This window comes from Hemicordylus capensis, chromosome 3, assembly GCF_027244095.1.
Source record: "Hemicordylus capensis ecotype Gifberg chromosome 3, rHemCap1.1.pri, whole genome shotgun sequence".
Lineage (NCBI taxonomy): Eukaryota > Metazoa > Chordata > Lepidosauria > Squamata > Cordylidae > Hemicordylus > Hemicordylus capensis.
In genome coordinates this window covers 129,259,823-129,285,665 of record NC_069659.1, presented here as the reverse complement: position 1 = coordinate 129,285,665, position 25,843 = coordinate 129,259,823, and the positions used below count along the sequence as shown (strand labels likewise).

Here is a 25,843-nt window from a genome sequence, read left to right as displayed (position 1 = left end):
GCAGGCTCTGCAGGACCTAGGAGAGTTTCCAGTAGGATCTCACAGGGAAGGTAGCTATAACTCTAATAGAATTCCTCATCAGCCATTATTAAACTGGGTATGTTGTAGTCTACCCATGAATGGAAATGAAAGGGGAAGACAGGGAGAAAGTCTCCCTGGAATCAGCGCTTTCTTCTGCAGATGTGCACTAAGCCTGAGGAGAGTAGGGGGCATTGCTACAGAGTGAGTTGATTCCGGTGGGAAAGGCTAGCCAGTGCACTCTCATTCCCCTTGTATCTGGGAACAATGTACCCAGTTTAATAAAGTCTGACGAGGGCTAGAGTCTAGAGTTTAACTGAGCCCCTTCTGTTCCCTGGTAGAATCTGATGACTTCCAGAGCCCCATGCCTCAAACATAGCTGCAGTGATCATAAAGTTTTTTATAAAAAAACTTTTAATTAGATTTGTATTTTTATATTCCAGTGTAATATTTTTGATCGTGTAACTGCTTTATGGTTTTAAATTGTTTTAAATGTTTTTATATCATTTTAAATTGTTTTTGTAAACCACCTTGAGATTGTTATAATGAAAGGCGGTATAAAAATCTAACAATAAATAAATAAAGTCTCACACTCGGTCATCATTGAATGGCCTCAGATTACCACCTTTGCCTTCTTGGATGGGTGTTGATACGAAATCAAGTTGGGCAATGGGAAGCCCAATCCAGACTCTGAAAGTTCTGAGGTGCCCCTCTCAGGTTCAGGGGCAGTAACTCACTTTCCTTTTCAGAAAGGTTTTTAATGTTCCACCTCAGGCAACCAGTACAGTGGGCCGAAGGGCCACAAAGCCTTCAGGACAAATGGTCCCAATTTGGGAATAAAACTACTACTGCTCTTTATATACTGCTTTTCAACATTATGCAAAGACCAAGCTCCCTTGAGAAGTCCATAATGCTGGGAAAAGTTGAAGGAAAGAAAAGGAGAGGACAACCAGCAGCAAGGTGGATGGACTTGATTACGACCGCAATGAATGCACCACTGAGAAACCTTAAAGGCCAAGTTGAAGACAGATCGTTCTGGAGAGAATCTATTTATGTGGTCGCTAAGAGTCGATACCAACTTGACAGCACTTAATCAGTCAATCTACCAATCAATGAATCAATTTCAACAAAACAGTTATCAAAGCCATTTACACAGATGAATGAGAATAAGTCCCCCAAAGGACTCGTTGTCTAAAAAGAAGCACAAGGCAGACACCAGCAATACACACTGGAAGGATGTTGTGCTGGGGTTGTACAGGGCCGTTTGCTTTCCCCCATGCTAAATACAAGGGAATCATCACTTTGAAAGATGCCTGTTTGCCTGATTAGCAGGGAAGAAATTTCAATAATAAAGAGATTTGAGAGCCAGGTCACAACATGAATTGCACATTAAAAGCATTACATGTGAGTTCAAGAGCCTCTGAATAAAAGGAGCTCTTGCCTTGCTTCTGTTTTCATCTTATGGCAAGTATATCTCAGCACATGAGATTCTCAGCAAAATTCAAATAATTCACACTAAGAATTTAGGGACTGGAGTGAGATTTGATTAACACACTTCAATTTGGTGCCTAAATACATAAACATGACGAAGTTGTTGCTTTTATATAATCCTTGAAGCAACAAACTCTGGAATAACCTTGGTTATCTTTATAAATAAGCAAAAAATAAAAATAAAGTTGTTTACCCATCCCACCCTCTATAGTATCAGCAACAAAATGCAGCATGACTGGAAAAGCTAAGGAGATTAGTAGTCATTGCACAAGACACATTTATTTGTATTTGCTGTGCTGGAAACCACATTTTATCAAAAAGTAATAATGCAGACATTTTATTCCCATTTAGAGCAATACTTCAAAAGTCAGCTCTCTCTTAGAAACAGATATACTGGTTCAAATCACTGCTTGAAACCTAATCTTTTATTGGGAATCACACAAAGTTCCAACCCTGAAAATAATCCAGACAATTCCACCTGGCCAAATCTATTTATTCATATACCAGGGAGAACTATGGGGAGGTAAACTACATTTTATTTATAGCCTCTCTTGTCCCATGGAGTCCAAGAGATTTATGTTCCTTTTAGCTTTGATAATCCCCCTGCCCGCACTCCTTACTAAAACTAAAAAAGAACATTGGCCAACTGGAGCCCATGGAATAGGGATTTCCTGGCAACAGCATGCATCACAGAGACCATTCTAATTCCCTCAGACAGCCTCTAGTTTTAAAGATACCCTATGCCAACGGAAGACCAACATTCTAAAGTAACATTCCGTGGCCTATGAAAGGACCTTTTAACTGGTACTTAAGACTGTGCATCTTGTATAGTGCATCAGTTCTGCCAAAGACTTAATCCAACACTTCCACATCTATAAGGTAACTGATGTTCTAAAGCCAAAAACCTCAGTAATCATTTCGAATTAACATTTGAAATTCAACTCTTCTCACCAACCATACACTAGGCTGATTCACACAATCACCATTAGGATAGGCGGAGCATCCCACCAAGGTAGGAGAGCCGAGTGCATTCCCAATTGGCAGTCATGAGAACATTAAGGGAGGAAGAGAGTGTGATTGTCTGCGTGGAAGGAGCTGGTATCTAAAAAAACAAAGTGATGAAGCCAGGCAAACCTCACTGGGAAGGCTATTCCATAAATGGGGTGCAACCACCAAAAAGGCAGTCATGTGAACTAGGCTTGAGCCCAAAAGAGCTGTGTCACATTTTGGTGGCAGCGGGGGTGGCTCCTTAAGGGCGGGGGAGGGTGCACTTACCCTTCCTGCCGCTTTTCCCCCACCGGCGCTCCGTTTTTACCGAAACCCATGGGGCAGCAGTGTACCTCCCTTCCACCCCTTCTTCTTTTCGTCACCATAAGTCACCGGAATTAGCGGCTGCATGTGTGCCCATCATGTCCGCATGTGTGCATGGCAGACAGACATGCTCATGTGCAGCCACTACTTCCGGTGACATGGCAATGAAAGGGGGGAGGGGCAGCAGGGAGGTACACTGCCGCCCCAAGGGTTTCAGTAAAAACACAGCACTGGCGGGGGGAAAGTGGCGGGAGGGGTAAGTGCACCCTCCCCCGCCTTAAGCTGAAATGGCCTCAGCTTCCAAAATGTTTCGGACTCAAGCCTAGTTCACTCATGTGAACTAATGGCAGTCATTTTAACTAGCCTACTGTATTTTCCGTCCTTAGACCTTGGGTGAGATTTTCCCTGATAAAAGGAACTTTTTATTTCTCTCCAGACAGCTGCACTAATTTTTAACCATCTACAACTTAACCTTCCTCCAGCCCCAGGCAGAATTCTCTTAAGCTATTTGATATTGCAGGTGCTCAGACATGTAGACATGAAAATCAGTTTCTAGCTCACTTTATGTATAAGTTGCAAATGTTTATCTTTTGTAGCCACATACGTCCAACCTTTTCAGGCTTCTCATTTTTTCCAATGGGAATCATTGTGTACTTTTATCTCCTGTGTTGAACAATGTAACAGTTAGGGATGTGCACAGAACTGGTTTTGCTGGTTCAGCTTGAATCTGGATTTGAACTGGCTCGGCCCAGTCTGGGCTTGGCAGAACTGAGTCCGCTCCAGTTCAGCCAGCGATCCACTCATGGGGGCAGGGGTATAACAAGGTTGGAGTGGGCCCAGAGACAAAATTTTAAAATGCCCCCTGTCACTGCCTTCCTCTAATTTTTTAAAAAAAATATTCAAGGAAACTCGGGTGGGCGTTGGGTAGGGGAGACATGTCTCTGCCCTCCCCAAGGCAGGGGGCCCTGAAACCGGATAAGATTCCCCTTTACAATTGAAGGGGATTCCCTAGGCTAAAAAGGGGAGGTGGCAAAAGGGGAATCCTTTACCTTTAGTTTTGGAACGGAGGCAGGCAGCATTGGGGGCAGTAGCAGGGGCTCTTCCAAATCCCCCCACTGGCCTCCCAGATGACAGGCAGAGCTGGTTGTGGCCTGGTTCAGGCCTCTGCACATGCACAGAAGTGCATGTCACCACACGATTTGCATGGTGACAAAAATTATTATTTCTTGTTTACACAGTCAGACAGGTGTTATTGACTGGTTTGTTTTATCCAGACATCGAGTCCTTTCCAAGGACCTGGGATGGCTGAATTTTATTGTCAATGTTGTTATAGATATCGTCGCAGAATATAGGCTGTTCCCAGTAAAGCTGCTTTTTGTAATTGGCTGATGGTGATTTCTGTGGCCCCTATGGTGTTGAGGTGCTCTTCAAGGTCTTTTGGAACTGCACCCAGGGCGCCAATTACCACTGGGATTATTTTGGTCTTTTTCTGCCACAGCCTTTCAATTTCAATTTGTAGATCTTTGTATTTTGTGATTTTTTCTATTTCTTTTTCTTCTATTCTGCTATCCCCTGGTATTGCTATGTCAATTATTTTAACTTGTTTTTCTTTCTTCTCAACTACAGTTATATCTAGTCGAGAAGAAAGAAATAACTACTACTACTACTACTACTACTACTACTACTATTATTATTATTATTATTATTATTAATTCGATTTCTATACCGCCCTTCAAAAAATGGCTCAGGGCGGTTTACAAAGAGAAATAACAAACAATAAGATGGCTCCCTGTCCCCAAAGGGCTCACATTCTAAAAAGAAACATAAGACACACACCAGCAACAGTCACTGGAAGTACTGTGCTGGGGGTGGACAGGGCCAGTTACTCTCCCCCTGCTAAATAAAGAGAATCACCACGGTAAAAGGTGCCTCTTTGCCCAGTTAGCTGGGGTTGTGCAGAGGCCTGAACTGGGCCACAGCCAACCTGGCCTGTCATTTGGGAGGCTGGCAGGGGGGGTATTGGAGGAGCCTCCATCGCCACCACTGTTTTTACCAGTGGGAAACGAAAGGAAAAGGATTCCCCTTTTGCTGCCCCTGCTTCTTAAACTAGGATGTCCCCTTTACAAGTATACCCCCCAAGCCAGCCTGCAAGCCAATTCTTAGAATTGAGGGCGGTCCAGTTTGAACTAAGACCAGCACCCACCTTTGGGGGGCGCGTTTGGTTCGAGCTTGGGCCACTCCAACTCGATGCGAGCTGGCTCACACATCCCTGGTAACAGCGATGCAGCTGACATTTTATGCAGCATCCTGAGTCCATTGCTGTTCCATAGGTTCGACAGGTTTTTGTCACAGTAAACACTAACATTGTGAAGAATGATTCACACCTGCATACAGCCACGGATCAGTGCCACAATTCTATGACACACATCCACCAAGTATGTAGAGATCTTCTGCATCTTCTGTTCCTGCTTTATGTTGACTGTAACAAATACAGGTGGAACACTTGCAGACTCTGGCTGCTACCTGTATGTGAATCTGCACAGTCTATCTTCCATAATTATTTTCCAAAGAATATTTACTGGTACATGGCCCAAATCCAACTTTCTGTTTTTCTCAAATATTAACAGCTCCAGTGGTGAAAGAAGACCATAGAGACAAAAAGAAAATATCACTGCCTCTGACATAATTGATTGATTGATTGATTGATTGATTAAGTGCCATCAAGTTGGTGTTGACTCTTAGCGACCACATAGATAGATTCTCTCCAGGATGATCTGTCTTCAGCTTGGCCTTTAAGGTCTCTCAGTGGTGCATTCATTGCTGTCATAATCAAGTCCATCCACCTTGCTGCTGGTTGTCTTCTTCTTCCCTTTCCTTCAACTTTTCCCAGCATTATGGACTTCTCAAGGGAGCTGGGTTTTCACATAATGTGTCCAAAGTACGATAGTTTGAGACTGGTTATTTGTGCCTTGAGTGAACATTTGTTCTATGATCCATTTGTTTGTTTTCCTGGCTGTCCATGGTATCCTCAAAAGTCTTCTCCAGCACCAAAGTTCAAAAGCGTCAATACTTTTTCTGTATTGCTTCTTCAAAGCAATGCATCCATAGAGTGTCATGGGGAAAACCATTGTGCGAATGATTCTAATCTTTGTAGATATAGAAACATTATGGCATCTAAATATCCTTTTCAAGGCCTTCATTGCAACCCTACCAAGTGCTAGTCTGCGGCATATTTCTTGACTGCTGGATCCTTTACTGTTGATGGGCAATCCTAAAAGGTGGAATATCCACCAATGTCTTCATTATCAGTTCTGAAGCTGGTTGCTGTACCCGTTGTCATTAGTTTAGTCTTCTTTACATTTAGTCATAGTGCCATTTTTTCACTGTGCTCCTTGACTTTCATTACTAGAACTTGCAGATCATCCATGTTCTCAGCTGAGTGGTGTCATCAGCATAACACAGGTTATTTATTTGCTTCCTCCAACTTTAAAACCACACTCATTTTCTTCCAAGATGAGTATATGTTCAGCATATAAGTTGAATAAATAAGGAGAAAGTATACAGCCTTCTTACTCCTTTGCCGATCTGTAACCAGTCTGTTTCACCATGTTCCATCGGGAACAAGATGGCAATTCTGACAGAATAGCCATCTTGAAATAATCTTAACTCCCAATAATCTAATCTGTTGAAGTTTCTCTTTCTGTTTCCACATTAAGTCAGGATGGTGAATACTCAACAATCATCAGAACTGGGAGCCATAAGCAGCCAAACCTAGGCAGTATATCTGCAGAAATGCAGCTCAGCTGAAAGGTATCATTCAATTGTTGTCCCAGGACCCACTCCAACCTTGATTTGCCCTAGCTGTAGCTTTTTCAAATTAGTCAGGCTGATGACAATAATGGATGTAGCATATTTCTGTTAAGCCCACTGTTATATTATACAAGAAAGGCAGGAGACAATTCTGTGTTATAAGCATCTCTCATACCAATAAATGGCTGCCTTTCACTTCTGTGCAAAAAATATAGCTCTGCACTTAGGGAGGACATTGCAGCAAAATTTGCTCCCCACTACCAGTACAATGGATGCTCTGACCTAAACTGACTAAGACTCTTTGGAGGAAGCCATTTGCAATGTACATTATTCCCTTCACACACACACACACACACACACGTGCCCTGTCATGATAACTGGCATTTCACTGATAGAGTACAGAACTTAATTTGCTACAAAAGAGTAGCTTTCATCTCTCTGTAATTTCAAAGTAATGGTTTTTTACAATTAAACTTGTTTTAAAATCTGTCCCCCTTCTCTCCAAATGAGTGATCAAAGACCTCCTAACTGTTCTGGAACGTCTGTTAAAACCATCAAAATGAAGGAAGCAAAAAGCAAAGGCATTTTCACCTTCTTACCTCCATTAAAACAAACAATGCTGCAAAAAAAAGGAGCGTTGCCCATTCCACTCTATTCAGAATCATCTCAAAATCATGAATGTCGGCTAACACGAGAAGCCATATAGCTCCCAACATAGCAATCCAGCCTGCATATAAGGGGTGAAATAACATGAAGACAACCTCATCAGTTTTTACAAAAAATTATACAATTGTTCATTTTCTATATAAGTACATTAAACATTTCTATGCTATACCATTGTATATACACTCAGAAATATCACACGTGTGCACACACACACACACACACACACACACACACACACAACTCAGCTTTGGTTGGTGCACCAGCTGCGATCATTCCTGGACTAGACAGACCTTGCCAGAGTGATCTATGCCCTTGTTTCATCTCAATTGGATTACTGTAATGCACTCTATAGACATACAGCTGCTCTTGAAGATTCTTTGGAAATATCAATTAGTTCACAATACAACTGCAGAAGTATTGATGGGATTAAGACTCACCGATCATATTACATTTTCCTTCATGAGCTGTCTGGTTACCAGTTTCTTTCTGGGCATGATTCAAAGTGCCTTTCAAGTCCTTTATGGCTTGTTGCCAGGTCACTTCTCCCATATGAATCTGAGGATATGCCACGCTTGTTGGAGGTTCTGTTGCAGCCAGGCAGGATAGGGCCTTCTGTGTGGTGGCCCCCTACCTGTGGAACGCCCTCCCCTCAAGCGGTCCATTGTGCCCCTCCTTCTCACATTTCAGATGCCTGAAATGTGTTTTAACTGAAGCAACTTTTTCTGTTAATAAGCTTGTGCATTCTATGTTTTAAAATTAATTTATCTCTTACATCTGTGCTGCTTTTATCCCTTGAACTATGACCTCATCATGTCATCAGCTGGTAATGTGAATGCAAATAAGGGGGTCCCCCCCACCCCTCTGTGGCCCCATTGGCCAAAAATGGGGCAGGAGGAGGAAGCAGAGAATACATTTAAAGAGGAATATGAGCAGTCCCTTCTTGGAAAATATGTTTAAATGGTCAGCAATACAAACAGTCACAGCTTTACCATGAACCATTGAAACCACTGGAGAAGCACAGGAGCCAAGAAAAAAGGCAGCAAACTATTTCTATATCATACCCATACCAATCTTTTCTGCTCTAAACCTAAACCAAACATTTAGTCATTTAAATGAGCCTGCACTGCCCGGCTCAAATTTAACTGTTTGTATCAATCTACAGGACCAATATACCTGGTATATACAGAACCTAGAGAAAAGCATTATCTTTGTCTTAGAAAAGTTCTGTTCACAGATAAAAAATCCAGCTGTGCAGAATATATGCCAAGAGGCCCCAAGGAGGCTCTGCAATGAGAAAACTGTCTTTAATAAGCAGTGCTTAAGTTTGCTTGATAATTGCACACCTACATCCAGCTTGATAATTAAGTTTGCTTGATAATTGCACACCTACATCCAGCCTAGTGGCCTGTGAGAACCATGCAGATCCCGGCAGCCCCACGGCACCAAACCCAATGCTTAAGCCCGGCTCTTAGCCACGGTTAAGGGAGCCAGTGCTCTCTTATTGAACTCTCAAACTCTCATTGAAAATAATACCCAAAAGCTAGTAGTTATTTACAAATAGCAGAAACTATTTAGATACGTATAAATCATCTCTTCCCGTCCAAAGATTCTTGTCCCAAGCATAACTTCTCCAATATATCCAATAAAAACCTGTATTACTTACAATATATTTTGAATTGTCATAAATTTGCCTAAACTGCCCTGTTTAATAGTGCCTGGAACTTTTTGTCTGAACTGAATATGTATCTATGCATATTTCAGTGGCACAGTAGTAGTTTTTAACACCACTGTTTTTTCCAAGGTGAGGTTTGAAGATGCTTACAGTAACAGATCAGTAACAACAACAACAAAGGATTGTGCCAACCTGTACTCCCCTCTTCAAAATGTTTGGCAAGAACTTTGAAATAAATTATTTAAAGTTGTGAATGGTAGTATAGGATAGACCTTCATCAAATATTCTGTAAAAGCTTGTACTAATTCTGACTGTTTGACATGGGTTAAAGAAGGTTAGGGTTTCTTGCCACAGAAAAATATCCCCCAGATTCATTCAGTATTCATATACTATTTCAATATACAGGGTTATGTAAAAAGTGATCTACTCTGTTTAATCTTTATAAGGCTTTCCTCCATGGTATCCAGGGTTATAATAGTCATCCAGTGCAATAGAAGTGAATTGATGGATTTTGACTGTAAAAAATAACATTTCAAAAGGCAATGAATTCCCATTGATATGTAGATTGTTAACTGCTGATATTCTTTTTGGCATCATCTTCATGGCTAATGTGTTTCTACGCAACCTGGTAAATGAGAGGACTGAGCACAAGCTTATTTGGTAAATATATGAGGACTATTTTTAAGGAGTATTAGTGGAGAGTAGAACACAGTATAATGATATTTATTCTACTCCAGAGTAATTGTCAATTTTGGCTCACTATGCCAACAGTAATGAAGAGTATGCTGTAAATTGTAATTTCTTCTGTTTGGAAGTCCAAACAGAAGTCATTTTTATCAAGTAATCTAATATGCTTTGATGTTTCTAAGGTTTTCATTGATGCACAATAGATCTTTTGAGCCAACCCAAGAGCATTCCAAAAAGAACAAACAGAGGATGCAACTACCCATTACAAAAAGCATAGGGTTGCCACTGAAACCTGCACTGTTCTCCCATCTCCTTCAGTAACCTATAATTCAACTCACCTCATGTTCTCAAACCATTACAATAAGCATTTGCTACCCTGCCAATGTGATGTCAGTGCTGTGTAAATACTCTGTGTAGAACACCAATTAAGTTAACTACCGGATGGACCAAAGATGAGATTAAATAGAAGTCAGCTTTATATGTACAAGCTATTACTGAACTCTAAGAGTACGTAACTTGGTCCTTTTATCCCATGACTTTGTCAAAGGTTATTTGAAATTCCAAGAACACTCATTCCACTAGATTGCCTACCCAATGTTGACATCCTCAAAGAATTCAAATACATTGGGATCACATCTCTCCTTTTATTTATCCTGTGGTAGACAAACGGTTGGCAGGTTTGGCTTTTTAAAAGCCAAACTTTGGGTTACGGCCCATTTGACCCACGAGTATACCCCTTAGTGGCTGCTTTCCATACTATTCAAGTAAAAATCAAATGGGTTGGCCAACTGACACAATTACTTCCCATGCCACCATTGCTGGCCCCAAGAAGTAGACCGTAGAAAAGCTATCTTAAGATGCCTACTGCTATATTAAACTACATGTGAGTTGTACAAAAACCCATATTCTGAGGCCCAGCATATACACTGTATAAACTCCTATGAGACACCCATTTTTGGTATAGGGATGTATACGAAACATGCTGACCATGCAAATGGCACCTGCACATGCATGGATGCCATGTGCATGCCGTAACCATGTGGGGGTTATTGGGACTCACATCATCCCAGCTATATGGTGGGGAGGCAAGACCAGGTAAGGACCTGCTCACCTTTTCCTTAAAATTCCAGGTCCCCTTGCCCAAAAAGTGCTTGAACTTTTCAGGCACATCCCTATTTTGGTGGTATTAAAATGTTATATACAGGTGAAACTCGGAAAATTAGAATATTGTGCAAAAGTCCATTAATTTCAGTAATGCAAATTAAAAGGTGAAACTGATATATGAGACAGACGCATTACATGCAAAGCGAGAGAAGTCAAGCCTTAATTTGTTATAATTGTGATGATCACGGCGTACAGCTCATGAAAACCCCAAATCCACAATCCCAGAAAATTAGAATATTACATGGAACCAAGAAGACAAGGATTGTAGAATAGAACAATATCGGACCTCTGAAAAATATAAGCATGCATATGTACAGTGGTCCCTCTACTTACGAAATTAATCCGTTCCGAATGCACATTTGTAAGTCGAAAAGTTCGTAAGTCGAAAAGCGGTTTCCCATAGGAATGCATTGGGAACGGATTAATGCGTTCCGGAGCCTAGAAAAAAGTCCCAGACCCCCAGTAAGGCTTGCAAACTGCACAGGAACATTTCTTTTCAAGAATAAACAGGCAGTAAACAGGCAGGCAAGTCAAGGAAACCGCATGTAAAATTCATAAGTCGAGGAAACCCCATCTAAAAATTTGTAAGTTGAAAAAACCCCATCTAAAACCGGATCTAAAACTGCCGTTTGTAACTCGAAAAATACTTATGTCGAGTAGTTCATAAGTTGAGAGACCACTGTATTCAGTACTTGGTTTGGGCCCCTTTTGCAGCAATTACTGCCTCAATGTGGCATGGCATGGATGCTATCAGCCTGTGGCACTGATGAGGTATTATGGAAGACCAGGATGCTTCATTAGCGGCCTTCAGCTCTTCTGCATTGTTTGGTCTCATGTCTCTCATCCTTCTCTTGGCAATGCCCCATAGATTCTCTATGGGGTCAGGTCAGGCGAGTTTGCTGGCCAATCAAGCACAGCACACTGTATACTTTTCAGAGGTCCGATATTGTTCTATTCTACAATCCTTGTCTTCTTGGTTCCATGTAATATTCTAATTTTCTGGGATTGTGGATTTGGGGTTTTCATGAGCTGTACGCCGTGATCATCACAATTATAACAAATTAAGGCTTGACTTCTCTCGCTTTGCATGTAATGCGTCTGTCTCATATATCAGTTTCACCTTTTAATTTGCATTACTGAAATTAATGGACTTTTGCACAATATTCTAATTTTCCGAGTTTCACCTGTATACCAGAGCTACTTGCTCATTTACCCACACTCACACAAGCATACAAAGACAAGTACCCTGTTCCACAAACGTCATACCTGAACTGTTCAACATAGTTATAGTTATTCTATTTCTCACCTGAGCAAACAATCAGAACAGTATAATGAAAATAATAGGCACTGCTGTCCTGCCATGTGATGAGAGAACAGCTGTTAATGTTCTGAACTGTGGGAAACTCCTTTGTTTCCTTTTTAAATCAAGGATTTCTCATGAATTTATATTTACAGATCCAGCACTTCTCAAGAAGTTTGTGCAGAAATGATGTTAATAAGAAAAACAGTTGTAAAGTAGAAGATTAATTTAAAAAAAAACAGCTCATGGATCATGGGATAGGTACAGACCTAACTTTTGCAGGTGGGTCTGTACAAGCTACACCATTCCACTAGTGTGACACCTTCCAAAGTTTTGCATCCATAGATGTATTTTGAGGCTTGGTATCTTATCTTTCCTTCTGCATTCAGGGCCATCAAGCTATTTGGAGAGGCTTTGTGCTAAGCTAAGAGATGTTCTTGGCAGAGCCGGTTTAAGTCTACGGCATCTGCAGGGGGCCACAGCATTTTGGAGGCCCCACATTGGGCCAGGGCATGAGGTTTACTCTCCCCCTTTCCAGAATCTACCAAGGGGTTTCTTTGCTTATTTTTTCTTGGCTACATAGATCTAATTTCAGGACATTATCATTTGCTCTGCTTCCCTCACCCTCCCCTTTTAATGGATTCATCTTTACTATAGGGTCTGTCCCTTTAACATTATAGATCCATATGCCTTCAGACTTTGGTTATCCCATTTTTTCAGATTTTTTTGTGTTCATTGGACATTTAGCATGTGTGATCCTGGAAGTTTTTAATACAATTAAAGGGTTAGGAACATAGGAAGCTGCCATATACTGAGTCAGACCATAGGTTCATCTCGCTCAGTATTGTCTACACAGACTGACAGTGGCTTCTCCAAGGTTGCAGGCAGGAATCTCTCTCAGCCCTATCTTGTAGATGCTGCCAGAGAGGGAACTTGGAACCTAGATGCTCTTCCCAGAGCTGCTCCATCCCCTAAGGGGAATATCTTACAGTGCTCACACTTCTAGTCTCCCTTTCATATGCAACCAGGGCAGACCCTGCTTAGCTAAGGGGACAAGTCATGTTTGCTACCACAAGATCAGCTCTCTTCCCTTTTGTTATGTCTGGAAAATGACTCTCTGGGTCGGAGATCTTAGAGAGCTACAGCCAGTCAGAGCTGGATGAACTGATTGTCAGACTCCTTCTAAGGCATATAGGTTTTCCCTGGACATAGGAAGCTGCCTTGCTCTGAGTCAGGACTTTGGTCCACCTAGCCCACTATTTGTCTTTCCTGACTGGCAGCAGCTCTCAAAGCTCCTCCTCAGCTCTGCTACCCAACAACATTGCAGTTAGAAATTGAACCTAATTCAATTAAGTTGAACCTTCTGCATGCAAAGTGTATTCTGAATTACTTTGATTTAATGACACACAGTGTGAAGAAGTCCTCCCTTTTCTCCACCCTACATCTCCTGCCAATCAGCCTCACTGGATGACTCCTGCAGTGAAAATGAGGCAAATAAAAATGAGGAAAGGAGAAGTTGCTTGGAGGCTGTAAGTTCTCTTTCTTTTGTTCTAGATTGTTGCCAACTTAGCTGAAGCAAAGGAGCAGTCGTGGGATCAAGGTGCCAACAACCTCCCCACTCTTTAGATCAAAGGAAATTAGCTGTGAAAAAGGGCCTCCAAACCTAATTTTGCAGGCCACAAAATTTCTAGAGCCTGCCCTGGTTCATAGGATGGGAGAGGTCTGTGATTAACTTCCTCAGCAGGGGGTGGAGGTTGCTGCTGAGCCACCTTGCATAGTAAAAGCAGGTGAATTTGTTAAAACGGCCAATATAGGATGCACCATAAGACCTTCTCTCTTAGAACCAGTTCACATGACGCTGGTCATTGCTCAGTTCATGTACTGAATTCATCACAGATCAATGGTTTGCACTCAGTTGCAACAGAACCTGGTTCATAAATCCCAACCAAGTGCAAAAATCAGATCCACCTAAGTTCATCATGGGAAGGCAACATTTATATATATCCATTGGCTCAGTCTGTGGCAGTACAGCTGAAAGATGACTCACATATCTTGCGGACTAAGGGGGAAATATGTATGATCTTGTTTTTTCTTCCCATAGAAGAATAGGATCTAGGGATGTGAACAAGTCAGTTCAGGGCTTCCAAAACGAAGCACCGAACTGGCTCCACAGGACTGCATCACTGCTTCCTGCAGCCCCAATTGACGTGGGCATGCACGTGGCTGGGGCGCATGTGCACCAGACATTTCCGTGGTCTGCACTGCAGACCAGCACGTCTCTTAAAAACTGAGCACTGGTGGGGGGGAAAGCAGCAGGGTGGGATGAGCAGGTAAGCAGCTCCTTACCTGCTCTTTTAAAGACACCCCCTGCTGCCCTGGGGAGTGCACGAACTGTTCGTGCACATCCCTAATAGGATCCCAGCCTAAGGTTACAATCCTATGCACATTTTCTTCTAAGTAAACTCTATCAAATTCAGTAGCTTTCTTGACAGTATAAATGCATAGGACTGGGCTGCTAGTATTTGTCTGTGAGGAAGAATGTCTGGCTGTCCATCTATGTAGAGGAGAAAGGGCACACAGACACTTATTTTGGACTCATCTTCCCTTCTCTCAGTGACTACAGCTGTCAGCTATCAATCTAAAAAGGAAATCATAAGAGAGTGAGCTAGCCTGGTGTGCATGTAGCACAGACAACCCACTACGTTTGATGACTGCACTGGCCTAGGAACTGGCTGCACATTCTGCCTTTCAATTTGCCTATTTGTGTACCTGCCCACCATCACCTCTCCTTCTCCTCCTTCTCCTCCTCATTGTCCACCTGAGGATGCAATGGAGAAAGCGCCTGAGATGATGAAAGTACTCCAGGACTGCCATCCTTTCCCCATCCACTGCATGCTCTAATGGAATGGGGAGATTCAACAATCATTTCGCTTTGCATCCGTCACTGAGAAAAGTGGAAATTGTGACACTTCTTCATTTCCTGGGTATTCTGCACAAAGGAAAGAATCAGTGCCACCCTATCTCCATGTCCTGCTCCTAGTCTTCCAAATTAGGCAAGGGAACAGTCCAGCTGTGCCAGCAAGGTTTATCAAGAGTCAGAGGCCTAGCAGACATAGTACTGAACCGCAAGGGAAATATCCAGAGGTACCAGCAAAGTTATCAAATATCAAAGCCCTTAAGCTCAAGTGCTAAACAGCAGGGGAACTATAGGAAGTTGCTAGTGCTAGAAACTAGGAGCTGGTCCACAGGGTTGCTGCCTTAGCTTCCAGAGAGAAATTCAGGATTTCTGTAGGCAGCCTTGCTACTCCACCTTTTCAGGTGCAATACTGGGGCCTCTGATCCTGGCCATACTCAGTCTAAGGATTCCAAAATGGGCTGCTTAATCCAAGTACTGGTCCAGGTTTTGCTCTTGAGGACCCAGGGGTGCCTGTGGGAAGTGTAGATGGTGGTGGTGGTGTGAGTCCAGCCAGGGGTATCAGGTGCCCCAGGAGTGGCATTTTCCTAGGTTACAGTCTTATGGTCTCCTTCAGATGGCCCCAATCTTTTACTCTCGTTCCCATACATTCTGGGCTGTGCAATGGGGTCCTCCTCCAAGAGGTCTCGTTTGATTTTGTTTTGGGGCATGGACTGAACCTGACACCTTTAACATGCAGGGGAGCAGAGGATGACAACTCTGAATCCCCCTCCCTTCCCAGGCACCCTATCTAAAGAGCACATTTTTTCCACATGGCCCTTTCTTTGGGTTGTTTGAAGACTGAGGGAGAGGCATTGTACAGAGCAGTAGATAATCTGGTCATGCATGAATCGTTTGTGGTGAAGCTTTACGGCCACAAACACATTATAACATAAATCCTAGGAGAGAACTAATTCTAAGCAAGACAAGCACTGTTACAGCTCATGCTTTGCTTCATTTTAAAACTTCAAAAGTAGTTTCTAGTTGAGCATACGAGACACCCCAGAGTAATGTACACATTTTATTGTTGCCAGACAGTGCTCCAGGCAAAGGTCACATATTGTTACTCAGCTACCAGCCTCTTAAAGTTCATTCATTTAGCCACGGAAATGATGGCAAAAGCTACCAAACTTGTGTGACTATCTAAGCATCAACAAACAGAAAAATAAAGAGAATTACCTGTGCAAATCCTGCCAATTTGCTAGGTGTCATTTGTTCGCATATTAAGACAAAATATCCCCTGTGATTTGCATACTGCATTCAATGTCCTTTGTTTAAGAGAGGGGGGCATAATGCTGAAGGGGTTTTGCTGCTGCCCTTTGCAATTAGAGGGTTTGATTTCTCTGGTGAATTTCTTCAGAAATCCTTACAAATTATGCAAATGGGTCAATAAATCTACCAACTGGTTTCCAAAGAAATAACAATAACGCAGGGACCTTCTATTCATAGTGGTTCAAAACATTCCTAATGGAATGCTCTGGCAATAATATGATTTGCTGAATAATTTGGATGTCAGATTTAATAAAATGAAGACATTTTACAGTGCTCAAGGCACATCTTTAAAATGCAGGCTACAAGGGCAAAATATTGATGTCACTGAATATGATGGGTGGCAGTAAAGTTTATGAATATGTATATGGTTCACTTAAAGCTACACTATTTACTCCAGTTTAATAATCCACCCCCAGGGCCATTCTCATCTACCCAAAGAAACAAACAGTTTTTGCCGTCTCTGCCACCATCCCTTATATCACTCTAGCTCCTGAATGTCAGTTCTACAACTTCTTTGCTACTAATTCAGTTTTGTTACTAATTCCCTTGCAGAATTCTCAGCAAGTTCCAGAGAAGATATTTTAAAAATGCCTTTCAGTTCCAACTTTGAATGAGTTCACACAGACATGTCCATCTCTCAATTTCTGTAAACTGAGTGATAATTTGTATGTGTGAAACTTGTAGATCAAACCACCACAGATCAAGACCTCTTGTCATCCCAGACAGAACACTTTTTTAGATGGAGAAAGATCACACACTTGATTGCAAGTAGTTTGATGGGGAGATATCTAATTATGTGTATTAGATTGTGAATCAGACCTAAAATTACAGTTCACATGGTGAATTGTTTCCCCTTCTCACTGTTTTCCCATCTTTGACAAGGAAAAGATGCCAAGGATGGAATGATATTGTGGGCTAACATGATGCATGACATGTATTTAATTTGTCACTTTTGACAACAGCACCAGCCAAATACAGTGGGGTACTCAGTCAGGCAAGCTGTTAGACCTAGATCAGGTCGGCACAAATTATGACCCACCAAGCCAAAAACAGCCCGCCAGACATACTGTGGCTTGCCAAATGATTCATAACTCCTCCCCCATTTTTCCCAGGCAGCTCAACCAAGAGATTTATCAAGCCCCTGGTGGGCTGCCTTACATGTCTGGTGAGCTGCATTTGGCTCGTTGGCTGACAAACTGTACGGGCCTAATCTAGAGCAACCAGAAGCAAGCTTCTCATGCCATTGCACAGCTGGCCCACATTATTGCTGGACAACTGCTAACAAGTACAAAAAATAGCCCAGAACACCCACATTTTGCATTGACTGCAAACACTGACTGTCTGAGATAATGCTCCACAATAAGCCTTCAAAATGACTAATTTGACTCTTTCATCTCTGATAAGCACAGTGTCAAAAGAGAAGGTAGAAAGTGCTTCTGTCCCAAACTTTGGCCGCCAGCTTGAGAACTCCTTTAGGTAACAAGGGTTTGTGGGTTCTCAGTGTAACCTATAATGCTCGAGCAGTGGTGAAATACACCTGCCCAAGTAGCCCTTTATTTTGTTATGGTTATGTCATGCTTTTCTGCTTCTTTTCTGTCATAAAATGTTTAATTTAAGAGGGACTTTTGTTCAGATGGTATCAAGTTTGCATACATGTTGTATACAAGAGACTGCACTGAGATTGCTTGGTTACATGCTTCTTGAAAAGGGTTTTAAACCCAGATTAGCACAGGTAAAGCAGAATTTTGGTTGGGTCAAACAAGGATATCCAGAGCCTTAAAGCATTTCTTTCTCCACAGCTTTGCTTGATTTGGGACTGTTCAAACCTACAAGAGTGACAGCTACAGAGAAACAGCCCTTGCTAACAGATTATAATGTTAAATAGGCTTGAACTGACAATTTTACTTTCATGCAAAGACCTCTGGGAGTTTAGCAGCAGAAGCATTTTCATGGTGTCTAAATAGATGACTAACCATTCAGGGAGGTAGGAGATAGGACAGGAGAGGGGCCCCTGAATCAAAGCATCAATGCATATACTCCAGCTCCTTCCTCATCTCACAGTTATTGTATGCATAAAAGACAGCTCTAAGATGTAAATATACTCACAGCCCTTACTTATCACACAGCCAAGAGAACCCCAGATTCTGAAACACAGGCATTCTATGTGCATGAATCACATCTTCTTTTGCAGGGGAGAGCACCAATGCTAAACCGAAGCCCAGGAAAATCTTCTTCCTAGATGCACAGTCTTCTCTGTGTCTCATACACGTATGCTCTCCCTCCCCACATAAGACTGTGTCCACAGGTAGGGATGTGTGAGCTGGCTTGCTTCGGGCCAGACTCAACATCGAGCCAGCCCAGTTCAAGCGGTCCGGGTTCAAACTGAACCGACTCCCAGTTCAAAGAACCGGCACACAGGCTAGCGCGAGGGGTATATTTGTAAAGGGGAATCCAGTGAGGATTCCCCTTTACAAGTAAATGGCATTCTCTAGTAATGTAGAGTGTGGGATGGGTGGGAGAAAAGCTACATTTTACCTTTTGGGGCTCCTCCAACCCCACCCCCCGGCCTCCCAAATGACAGCCTTGACCAGCTGCGGCTCAGTTTGGGCCTCTGCGCACATGCTGAGACCATTTCCATGACCTTCATGCATGCGCACAGGCCATTGGCATCACTGTGGTGATGCCAATGGCCTCTGCACGTGTGCGGAGGTCATGAACCAGGCCGCAGTTGGCCCAGGCAGTCATTTGGGAAACCAGCGGCGGGATTGGAGGATGCCTCCACCTCCAGCAACTGAAAAGTAAAGGTTTATTGTAGCCTCTCCCACCCCCACTCCCCACATTATTAGGGAATTCCCCTTACTTATAAAGGGCAATCCTCACTGGATTTCCCCATTACAATTATACCTCTCAAGCTGGCCTGTGTACTAACTCAGCCCCATTTGATGGCTGGACCGGACCTGGACCAGACTGGGATGGGTCAGTTTAAACCTGGTCCAGATTCTAGATGAGCCAGTTGAATAGCCAGCTCACAAATCCCAATCCACAGGCATCATATGAAATCCAAATGATTTGTTGGATGATCCATAGTAAATATAATCATTTCTCAAAGCTTGATTATATCCAGTTCCTGTAAGCAATATATTTCAGTAAAGACAAGATAAATAAGGCACACTGTAAAATTAAGTATGAAATGGGTTTATGCATAATCAGATATGAAGATATTTAGCCAGGATGCCTGGCACTATAGATAGTGGAATTAAGGAAATTCTTGGCTAGCAAGGAGTTTTATATATTTACTGTTTTCTTTAGATTTAGCCCATTTGGTGATTTAGAATGCTGCTGTTTAATTAAACGTAATTCACACTAGGCTTATGACACTTCATGGGGCAATATGCCCATGTTTGGTTGCAAAAGGTTTTCAAGAGAGGCAGACTTTAAATAATTTGTCTGATAATGCTCTAAACAGTGAGCAGAACTACATGCTTTGCTGTGTTATGTCAGAATCGGGGACTATGCAACATTTAACATCTGATAAGTCAAGATATCTAAAATTGAGGTACTGAGGTCAGTCTCACGATCAATGAGACTTGCCGGGAAGGGGTTTGCAGGGAGAGAGGGCTTAACCCCGCAGCCCTGGGCGGCTGGATCAGCTGCCCACACGACTGCAGAGTCCATCACGGAACAGGCGGGGGCTGCGGGGATTGGGGGCAGCGCAGCCCCCGGAATTTCCAGAATGCCCCGCACAAGCTCGTTTCAGCCTCCCGGCTGGGGTCTCCTTATGTGTTGCCATGGCATGGAGCCACACCGCAGCAATACACGATCCAAAAGATGGAAGAAATTCAGGCAATGCAGGGAATTCTAGATATAGTTTCTTTTCGTGTTGCAGTTTCACTTCTTTCACTTTCAGTTCCAAACTCATGAGGCATGAGTAAGCATTGTATGATTGCCTTTCCATGTATGTATCTGGTTTGTGTTGCATTTGGGTGAGTATACTACATAGGGAATCAATAGCTTCTTTATGAAGGGAATAGCCAGAAAGAGCTGTACTGGAATAAGTGCACGTAATAAGCAACTACCTCACATGAGAGTATTTATCAGCATAACTATTTTTTCCCTTTAATCTCTGGTGAATTTTCTTTTGTAGTGCAAAGAATGGTGGATACAAATTCTGGAAACGAAGGTCCTTCTACACCCCCCCCCCCAAGCAAGACTAATTCAAGGTGAACTGAAGAAAGAAGAAAAAAGAAAGCCATTTGTTAAAAAGTTTAGAAAGGTATGGTTGGGACTGCCTCAGTTTAAAGGGTGGTTAGGGAAAAATGTAATACTACAGCACTGTGCAGAGCTTGTAATATTATAATAAAATGTGGGAAAGTGACATCAAAAACATGCCAAAACTGTAAAGCATAAAAGTGCAGCTTCATTATTCAGCCTTTTGCTGAGTCAAAAGCCATTGTGGTATCTATATAAAACTTAGGACTAGCTGATCAATTTTCTGTCTATTGCATATATAATTTTTAATTCCTCCAGGGAATTTCAAGGTCAAAAAAGGAATTACTGCAGGGAATTTCAAAGGCAAGTAGGGAATTTCTGGGCCCCTGGTAGGGAACTTCGGCTTACGGTGAGGAACAACACTGACCAGTTTGTGCAGCCTGTACTCAGCACAGATTGTCAGATCGTTTGTCAGACCCAAGATGTTGCCTCAGTTACAACAAACATCAGATCACAATTCCCTTCATGGCTATGGGTGCAGGTGTACAGCCCACCCCTCAACATAGCTCAAGGAGCACACATTGTGAAGCAACCACAAACACAGTCATTCTCATGATGATGGACACATTCACACTGCTGTCTCTCTCAAGGAGGCAATTTTGTGTAAATGTGTCGTTACACTAGATATGTGTACATTAGGCATTATTAGATTAGAGATTATTATTGTGTACATTAGATATGTGTAAATGTGTCTCCTGAGGACTCGTAGCCCAATGTCTAAACTGGGAACTGAAATATGTGTGGGCATTAGGTAATATATTAGATTTCTGCATGTAATTGTTTATCTGCAGTGGCTGATTCACACATATAAGACATGATGTGTAATAGTCAACAAGTAATAAACATGTATGTGTGAAATAGCCTAAGATGATCAGAAATCAGAAATGGATACTCATTACAAGGTTCCACATATAAAGTCTGCATTGTAATGAATATGACAACATGTTCTTTCCCTTTAAAGTTTCTTTTCATTAAACTAGTGACTAGAAATAACATTCTAACATCTGTGAATCTGTTGCTAGAATGCACATAAAACACTGAAGCAGTGAGCTGCATGTGCTTGAGTTACCCAGTACTGCTGTGACAATAGAGTTCTCAAGACTGTCTTTGGCTATTTGGTTGAATCTTCAGCTGGTTGTGTTGGGGTCTGGCATCGGTTCCCAATAAAATACCTGTGGGACAACTCTCTTTGTGTGAGAAGGAAGACAGCTCCAATTACATATGATCATTTTTTCACATATATTCCCTGTCTCTTACACAAACACATATGGAAAGAATACTTCTGACTTTTATTTATTTAGTTAGATTTATATGTTTCCCTAATCCCATAGGACTCAGGGCGGCTTACAAGCAATAACATACACAACAACACAATTTCACAAAAATATATCTTACATAGGCTCATAAACCACTACCCTATACAATACACATTCCACATGACATAATAACCATGGATTACAAGATAACTCTACAACCAGCTATCTCAGCGACCAAACACCCGGCGGAACATTTCAGTCTTACATGCCTTACGAAAGGCCAACAGATCATGGAAAGCTCTGATATTATCCGGGAGACCATTTTCTTTTTAAAGACATGTTGAGATCATTCACACAATAGAAAACAGTGTCCTACCCAGGTTTGGCAGCTGTATGTGCTCCCAATTTTTGGTTGCGTGGGCGCAAACAACTAGGTAGAAGGGGGAAGACATGACTGTGCAGAATCAAAGTAGGAGATAAAGATGGATAGCTAACCCTTGCTAACTTGGCAGAGAGGCATCTTTTTAACATGGTGATTCTCTTTATTTAGCAGGGAGAGAGTAACTGGCCCTGTCCACCCACAGCACAGTACCTTCAGTGACTGTTGCTGGTGTTTATCTTAGGTTTCTTTTTAGATTGTGAGCCCTTTGGGGACAGGGATCCTACTTACTTATTATTTATCTATGTAAATGACTTTGGAAACTTTTGTTAAAAAGCAGTACGTAAGTATTTGTTGTTGTTGTACCTTGATTCCACACAATCACTTCTCTTTCCTCCTCCCTAGTTGTTTTCACTCATACAACCAAAAATTTGGGAGCACATGCAGCTCCCAAATCTGGGTAGGGCACAGTTTTTGATTGAATTGCCTCTTTCTCTTTTCTAGTTCCTATTATTCCAATCATGACTCTTGGAAGTAGGTGAAGCAATTGGAGAAGACAGCAGAAAATGAGCATAGTGAGGTCTCTGCCTATTCCTGGTACAAAATTAAGGACACAACCTATGAATAGCTTTGTTTATCCTTCCCTAAACAGCATCACAGTCGGAAAAGGAGTTGTGTAGAGAAGGCTAAACCAAGCTATTCATACAGGTGCTACCTTGATGATGATGATGATGATGATGATGATGATGATTTAGGGAGAGTATTGGTTTCAGACTTCATAAGATTCCACTGAGAATCCTACAGTGTCTTCTGTTCGGGGCCATTTTAATGTTTTCTTTTTGCCCAATATGCTGGGAACGTGTATTGAAAATACTCAGAGTCACTTCAAGCATTACACTTTTTGTATAAGAAGAACACTTCTGTGTTTAGCACTGAAATGTACTACTGTACATGTTGTTGAAAAAACTGATAACAATGAATTAATAGCCCTATTCAAGCACATTAGCAGCTATGTACAATGTACATGGTTAGAACTCCGACTGAAAGCATCCTCACATGGAAAAACAGATTTGGGTGTCATCAGCATATTAACAACACCCTGCACCAAATCTCCTGATGATCCCTCCCAGCGGTAGATATTAAAAAGCATTGGAGACAGTATGGAGCTTGGGCAGCAGGGATGGGGGGGCATATAAAAGTTCATGTGTTGAAAAACAACAGTCTCCAAGCGACACTATCTGGAATCTGCCTGAGAGGTAGGATTGGAACCACTGCAGAGCAGTGCCTCCCACTCCCAACCCAACCGTCAAGAAGGATACTATGGTTGACAGAGGGTTGCTATTATTTCTCACATGATTTCAGGGTTGCCATTATTCACTTACTGAGGCAACTGGAGCACTTTAAACACTCTGCAGCCCTCTATGAATGTGTGCAGCTCAGTTCTGTGCATATTTACTTTAAAAGTCTCACTGTGCTAATGGAGTTTACTCCCAATTAAGTGTTCATAGAATGGCAGCTTAAAATATTCTGAAGGTATCTCACTTTCCTTTTTCTTTTAAAGTAACAGTGTTGCTCTAACAAAAGTTAGCAGGCACAAACTGTATTTCACTAGCGGCCTTCAATTGTGATGGGAATGCTAAGTTCCCAGCAAGAGAAAAATTGATCTGGAAGGAAGCCATCTATATTCCTTATATCCCTTATAAGATGTCCAAGTGTGTTGTCATTCTTCAAAAAGCCGAACTCTCAGTCAAGGCCTTTTTACAGTGCATGGTAAAGATATAAAGATATCTAAGTGTACATGCAAACGGCTGTATGAAGCCCCCCCCCCATTAAAATGCAAACTTTCTATTATCCAGACCCAAGAAGACAAACTGAGCTTACCAAGAGCTAGGTGAATTCCTGGAACAAATGAATTGAGAAAGAACATGAGGATAACAAATCCCAAAACAGTCAGGCATTTGACGAGAAGCATCTTGTCAGTTATTCTGTGCTGTTGACAGGAGAGAATATGGAAACCATGTTAAAAGAAGAAAATGATCATCAGACATATATTTTCAAACAAGCATGCTTTTCTTAGTCATTAAAAAATGACTTGGTCATTTTAAAAAATGTGGATTTACACTATAAGGGTAATTCCATTAAAATAACAGAGGGAAACTGAGGTGTGAAAACAATATTTTAAAATTTAGAAAGAAAATAGGTTTTCGGTGTTCCAGTCAGGAGTGTCATAGGTTGTGCAGGGCAGATCTACACCACGGTGTCATTTTCATTTTAGTTATAGACATTAAAGCAAACCTAATGCCTATCTGTGACAGGAAGAGGCGCTCTTAGCCACGGACCTCGAGGAACTGGTCCGTGGCCTCCTGCCTCCAGGTGGGGCTCCAAATGTTCTGGGGGGCCTCCCCAGAGCTCCACACCCACCCTATCACACCGATATTTGCCATTTGTGTGGCCTGGGGTTGGGGGGTGAGCCGGGCGGAGCAGGCCTCCCCCCGTGGTCATGGTGGCAGTGGGCTCAGTGGCTGGTGGGCCTGTACATCGGGATAGCACTTCTAGTATTTGCAATGAGGTCAGACATGCAGGGGAGGGTTAATTGCCATAGCCAAGGCAAAACCCCGAGGCTGTTCAGAAACGTTGTGATGCTCCATTCGCTGGAGTCAGCCACTGCTTAAGGAGACAGAAGCAGCCTCCTAAATTCAAGCGTGGCAGGTTTCCTGTGCTTTGCCCCAGGGGTATCTGCAGCTAGGCTTCCGTGCCATCACTATGTGCTCTCACACACTTTATTGGTTCTTCCTCAAGCTTTGCCTGGGCAGGATAGCATGCTGGCCCCAGTAGTGACTTGTCCTGGGGAGCTCAGAGGGTGCTGGGGGTTGCTCTCCTCTCTCCCACCACCCCGGCCGTGGAAATGGCAAATATCGGTGGGTGCAGCAGCGTGGTGAGGCAGGCATGGGGCAATGGTGGGACTCTGGAGAGGCCCCCCAGAACATATGGAGGCCCCTTGGAGGCAGGAGCAGTAGCAGGGTGGTGGCAGTTATTTAAAATAAACTTAAGGGGGGTCCTCGTGGTGGAGGGGCCCTTCGCAGCCCTTCAGGTCCAGGCTGATTTTGGACCTAGGTGTGCCATTGGTGACAGGAGCAGAAAATGAATGTGTTTGTTAATGAAGTTTATTATTTTTATTTATTTTATTTGTTTTTACATTTTATATCCCGCTCTTCCTCCAAGGAGCCCAGAGCGGTGTACTACATACTTAGGTTTCTCCTCACAACAACACTGTGAAGTCAGTTAGGCTGAGAGAGAAGTGACTGGCCCAGAGTCACCCAGCAAGTCTCATGGCTGAATGGGGATTTGAACTCGGGTCTCCCCGCTCCTAGTCCAGCACTCTAGCCACTACACCAATAAAGCTGGGAAGCAACTTCCATTGTAAGTTAATATTTACTGCCCAGAGAAGTAAATGAGTACAGCATTTGTTCGAAGAGACAAATGCTGTTCACGGGGAGAGCTTTTTTCTGTGATTAGGAATGCTGGGAATGTATTAGTGGACAGAACATGCATCAGAAGGGAGGGGGCGGCCTCCAGTTGGCATTATAACATGTAC

The 25,843-nt window shown here is 42.5% G+C and overlaps 1 protein-coding gene across 1 annotated transcript in view; it reads right to left on the bottom strand.

Moving 5' to 3' along the window:
• The window catches only part of OCA2 (OCA2 melanosomal transmembrane protein), a 288,607-nt gene that overhangs the window by 74,330 nt on the left and 188,434 nt on the right, over positions 1 to 25,843 (bottom strand). The window contains exons 18-19 of the mRNA XM_053312437.1: positions 24,130 to 24,238; positions 7,230 to 7,357 (exon numbers count right to left, since the gene is read on the bottom strand). Of these exons, the coding sequence (XP_053168412.1) occupies positions 7,230 to 7,357; positions 24,130 to 24,238 (237 nt within the window). The remainder of the gene's footprint in view (positions 1 to 7,229; positions 7,358 to 24,129; positions 24,239 to 25,843) is intronic.